Raw genomic sequence first — 5,580 nt, forward strand, 5'->3', positions numbered from 1 at the left:
CGATTCAATCTAATAGTACTTGTCTATAACCAAGAAAATCAATTTCAATAGTCATTCACATATATCCTCATTCTATCTATTAAGATTATACTTTGTCCGGTTCTATCTAATAGTACTTGTCTATAACTTGAATATAGGGAGGAAATATGTCATTGAATTTTAGCCACTATTATAAAGCTCTTTATGTTTTTCTATGTAGATAAGTAGCCTTGAACTCTAAAAGTGATGGTGAAATTATTTTCTTATTCAATGTTCATGTGGTTCACCCTCGAATATGATTCCTTGTTGGATGATAATGTAGTAAAGCATTAGAATATGTGTTCAGTTTATCTGCTATTGTGTGGTGTAGTCATCAAAGCTTTTTTAAATGACCAAATTCGAACAGATATGACTAATGTGTTTTCTGGTAATTTGTGCAGTAAAATGAATGCTGCAATGTCTGCGAAATTAAATGTCCCAAAGGATGTTCTACAGCCATTGCTAAAGGCTTCAAATTCGTCAACATTGAGTGAAGCCTTAGAAAAGCTTATTGTTGTTTCAAAAAGCGATGATGGACGATCAGATCTTGCATCGAAGCATATACTCCTAATTGTACTCCAGCTACTTCAGCATCTCTCGTATCCATCGGCACATCCTGTTCTCTTGCTGTCTCTTAGACTTCTCAGAAATCTATGTGCAGGAGATGCGGTGAATCAGGCTTTGTTCATTGAGCAGAACGGTGCTGCAATCGTTTCCAGTGCAATCAATTTTGTGGGCTATGATTCTGATAATTCAGCTTGCACAATTGTACACACTGCCTTACAGGTGGTAGCAAATTCTTCACTTTCCGGGAAGGAAAGTCAGTGTGTAATATGGGTCCAATTTTTCCCTGATTTTTTTCTCAGAATCGCTAGTATTCGCAGAAGGGAAACTTGTGATCCTTTGAGTATGATTATTTGTACTTGTTGCGATGGAAACATTTACTTGTATTCTGAGCTTTGCAGAAATCCAGGATTGGCGATCATTGCTGAAATTGTTCGTACAGCTTCAGAAGGTATTATATTTTTTATTCGAATTTCATTAGCTTTACATGTTTTGGAGTCTAATTGGGGTCTCTATTATTATCTCTACTAGTTGGATTTGGAGAAGATTGGGTCAAGATACTACTGTCAAGAATTTGTTTGGAGGAATCTCGTTTACCTGCATTGTTCCAGTATCTAAATGATGACTTTGACAAACTAGAAGATCATGAAAGTAGAAATATTCATTTTACAGGAGACCAAGCTTTCCTTTTGCGCATTGTGTCTGAAACTTTGAATGAAAGACTCGAGGATATTCATGTTGGTTTGGAGTTTGCTGTATATATTCTTGGGTTCTTTGAGAATGCTATCAAAGCTATCGATTTTTACACCAGGGGCCAGTCAAAGCTGCCCACTGGCGTCCCTTCTATTGATTGTCCTTGGATACTCGCTCATTCTTTTGAGAGATGTATGTGCGCAAGGGAGTACGACAGTTTCTGAAGATTACGAAATTCTAGATGTTGTAGCTTCATTAGTGTCTAGGGGGCTTTTGGATTTGCTATTATCCCTACTCAATGAGCTTGAATTACCAACATCAATCAGGAAAACTATGAAACCGGATATGAACCAAGTGCCATCTTCTCATTCGCCAAAGATGTGTCCATACCTGGGTTTCAGAAGAGACATTGTTGCAGTCATCGGAAATTGTTTATACAGAAGGAAAAATGTACAAGATGAAGTGAGAAAAAAGAACTGTATATTTCTTCTTTTACAGCAATGTGTTCTCGATGACGATAATCCCTTCTTAAGGGAATGGGGCATATGGTGTGCCAGCAATTTGTTGCAAGGTAATGATGATAACAAGCAGATTGTTGCTGATATGGAGATGCAAGGCACTGTAGAGGTTCCTGAACTTGCTCAGCTAGGCCTGCAGGTTAAAATTGACCCCAATACTAGACATGCTACGCTTGTAAATATGACTGGAGCTGCTTTAGCGTAGGGCGTAGGGTATTGACTTAGTAGTTTTAGTTGTGTGCTTGATGATATTGGGGTAATGCAATGTCATAAATGTTTTCCACCCTTACCTTGCAACATGCAGGTAGTGAGTTGGATACCCTACAGTAGCATAATGTCAATTTTTTTTAAATGCAGTGCCTTCACGTGTGGGCAAATTAGGGTACATATATCCACTCCTAGCCCCTGGGTCGATCCCTCATAGCACCATTTGTAACATAAGAAATGTTCATGAAAATTAAAAAAATTAAATATTTTTAGATGCTTAAAATATTTTTTTATTGAATAAAAATTAATGGAGAACAGGAAAGGAGAAAGGACCATAAGCATTAAAAATATACACAATAGTTAGTGAAAAAAGATATGAAGATCACCCATATTAAGAAATATTAAATTAAAATTAGTGCGAAACATGTGAGAATTATAAGCAATATCAAAATATTAAAATACAGTTACGGAAAAGTATGTAAAATCCATAAGCATTAAAAAATTGGAAAAATTACATATAATAATCCAATTTTTTCATGATTTTCATTATTAGGAATATTATCAATGGTACCCCTGTACTACAGGAAAATATCAATGGTACCCCAGTTAATTTCAATGGTACCCCCAAGTATATGCTAATTACAACCGTGACACTATTAATCATTTTTCTGTTAAATGCCCGTTAAATTTTGAATTTAATCTAACCATGGTTAGTTTCTTCTTCTTCCCTTTTCCATTTCCTCTTCCTGCTCTCCTTCCATGACTGCTTCATCTCAGATGGGATTTCACCATAAAACGAGTTGTTCGAGAGCTTGAGAATGGCAAGATTACTCAATTTACCAATCCAAGATGGTATAACTCCACTCAATTTGTTGCTCGACAACGAAATCCAGTTCATCAAATTGAAAGTTAGAACATTAGGCATCATATTCCAACATTCAACAACACTTTTATAAAAGTTCAAGGCCTTCTCAAACTGACCTACTTGAACAATAACATAAAAAATCGAGTTAAACGATCAAATAGTCGGTTTTCAATTGAATTCATCATCCATTCGATTAAACAAGTCAATGGCTTTCTCATGCGAAAAATGCTTTATCATAAACTTTAAACACTAAAATGAAATCTTTTTCTTTAAAAACTCTACATTCACATTTCATTCTATCAAAATCCCTCTCCAATGACTTAAATTTCCCAGAATTAGCATAAGTATCAATGAGAGAATAAAAGGTGGAATCACCCAATTGGTAAGAACCCATTTTCTTGGATGAATTAAAAATACCCACCAAGATGAACTTAAAGAGTAATTCACCAACTTACTTGAAATAGTAAACAATATGGTATTGGGGTTTTTTGAGATGAACCCAGTAATGGGCATTACTAGAAAAATCCAATCTTTGAAATCCAACACCTTTTTACCCTTTTTGTTTGTTGGAAAGAAGTTTGTTCGCTCTTTTCTGCATATTCGGGTTGATTATTGTCGGGCTTGAGATGAAGCAGCTATGGAAGGAGAGCAAGAAGAGGAAAGGGAAAAGGGAAGAAGAAGAAACTAACCATGGTTAGGTTAAATTCAAAATTTAACGGACATTTATCGGAAAAATGATTAATCATGTCGCGGTTGTATTTAGCATATACTTGGGGGGTACCATTGAAATTAACTGGGGTACCATTGATAATATCCCTTATTATTATTATTATTATTATTATTATTATTATTATTATTATTATTATTATTATTATTATTATTATTATTATTATTATTTTCATAAAATAATAATGGAAATAAAAAGATTAAGTTATTATAGGTCATTTACCTGGACTTAATATTTAAAATACAATATAATTATTAAACCGAGGGAGAGAAAAAAAATGAAATTACCAAATATAAAAAAAAACTTATAATTTAAACCTAATACTTTATTTTAAGAGAAATAAATTATAAAAAAAATCAAGAACTTAAGAATGATTGGAATAAAATTCAAAACCGAATTAGAAATAATAAAACGAAACGATGATTGAATTTGTCAAAATATTTAAGATTAAGAAAAAGGGTTTATTACAACTCTTCCCCCCTTAACATAGTTTCGTCCCGAAACTTAAACCTAAAAGAACAACTGGGGATAGCGTTCTCTCATATCAGCTTCGCTTTTCCAAGTTGCTTCTTCGACATGATGGTTTGACCATAGCACTTTAACTTGAGGTATTCTTTTATTCCTTAATTCTTTCACTTGACGATCCAAAATTCTAATTGGTCTTTCTTCATAAACCAGGTTTTCATCAATTTGAAGGGGTTCGTGAACTAACACATGTGATGGGTCGTGCATATACTTTCTCAACTGAGAAACATGAAATACATTATAAATTCTAGCTTTGGGGGTAAAGATACTTTGTATGCCACTTCTCCTATTCTTTTCAAAATTTCAAAAGGTTTGATAATTTAGGGCTTAATTTCCCATTTATTCCAAAGCGTTGGACTCCTTTCGTTGGTGAAATCTTTAGAAATACTTTATCACCTTCATCGAATTGCAAAACTCTGCGACGGTTATCTGCATAAATCTTTTTTCTACTTTGGGCTGTCTTTATGTTCTCTTGCACCAACCTCAAGCTATCAATAGAGTCTTGGATAAGATCTGGTCCTTCAGGTATATTTCAGTCCATCTGATCCCAACACAACGGCACTCGACATTTTCTCCCGTATAAGGCTTCGTTTGGTGCCATCTTGATGGTGGTTTGATAGCTGTTGTTGTATGAAAACTCTATCAAAGGCAAATTCTGCTCCCATGAACCACTAAATTCAAGAATACAACATCTCAAAAGATCCTTCAACGTTTGGATGGTTCTTTCTGCTTGGCCATCAGTAGCTGGATGAAATGCGGTTCTTAAACACAGTTTAGATATGAATGCTTCTTGAAACTTTTCCCAAAATCATGACAAAAACTTTAGGTCTCTGTCAGATACAATGGTTCTCGATACTCCATGTAATCTTATAATTTCTCGAACATAAGTGTCAACCATGTTCCCTTCATTGGCAGGAATCTTGCAACTTTGGTCAATCTATCAACGATTACCCAAATTATGTCATTTCCTCGTTGCGTTCTTGGTAATCCATGGATATGGAATCCCATTTCCATTCAAGAATTTCTAGTGGTTGAAGTAGTTCAAAACTTTTCTGCCTTTTAAATTTCACCTTTTAGCAAATCAAACACCAAGATACAAATTCAGCTACATCTTTCTCATACCTTTCCACCAAAATAGTTTTCTTAATTCTTCCATCATCTTATCTCTACCAGAGTGTAAGTGAAACATTCCCTGGTGTCCTTTCAATATCTCTTGTTTCAGCTCAGTATTGTCTGGTATACATAATCTCCCGTTGATTCTTAATTCAACTTTGTTACCCACTTTGAATGCTTCTGTCTTTTTTCTTTGAACTCGAATGATTAACTCGATTATCTCGGGATCTTCTTGTTGTGCTTCTATAATTCTTTCGAACAAAGTCGGTTGTATAATCATTGCTCCCAAATACTCAACAACTTGATAGTGATTAACAATTTCTAGATCTAACTTCTGGATTTCTCGGTAT

General features: G+C 34.6%; 1 protein-coding gene and 1 pseudogene across 1 annotated transcript; one reads left to right on the plus strand and one right to left on the minus strand.

The window, feature by feature from the left end:
• The first annotated feature begins 423 nt into the window (after nt 1-423).
• Nucleotides 424-1,998, plus strand: LOC130818458 (uncharacterized; annotated as a pseudogene).
• A 25-nt stretch (nt 1,999-2,023) lies between these two features.
• On the minus strand, nt 2,024-5,015 carry LOC130818459 (uncharacterized). Its single transcript, XM_057684630.1, has 7 exons — nt 4,959-5,015; nt 4,756-4,913; nt 4,506-4,605; nt 3,420-3,500; nt 3,148-3,295; nt 2,765-2,981; nt 2,024-2,114 (listed from the first exon to the last, which is right to left on the minus strand). The coding sequence occupies exons 1-7, from the start codon at nt 5,013-5,015 to the stop codon at nt 2,024-2,026; spliced, it is 852 nt and encodes a 283-aa protein (XP_057540613.1).
• Between the last annotated feature and the right edge of the window lie 565 nt (nt 5,016-5,580).

Source organism: Amaranthus tricolor, chromosome 7 (assembly GCF_026212465.1).
Source record: "Amaranthus tricolor cultivar Red isolate AtriRed21 chromosome 7, ASM2621246v1, whole genome shotgun sequence".
NCBI lineage: Eukaryota > Viridiplantae > Streptophyta > Magnoliopsida > Caryophyllales > Amaranthaceae > Amaranthus > Amaranthus tricolor.

Coding starts and splice junctions, on each gene's coding strand:
- LOC130818459 (XM_057684630.1), bottom strand. CDS start 5,015: ATGGTTGACACTTATGTTCGAGAAATTATAAGATTACATGGAGTATCG. Junction 4,606..4,755: donor CAGAATTTGCCTTTGATAGA/GTTTTCATACAA, acceptor CTCTATTGATAG/CTTGAGGTTGGTGCAAGAGA. Junction 3,501..4,505: donor AATTCGATGAAGGTGATAAA/GTATTTCTAAAG, acceptor CTCCTTCCATAG/CTGCTTCATCTCAAGCCCGA.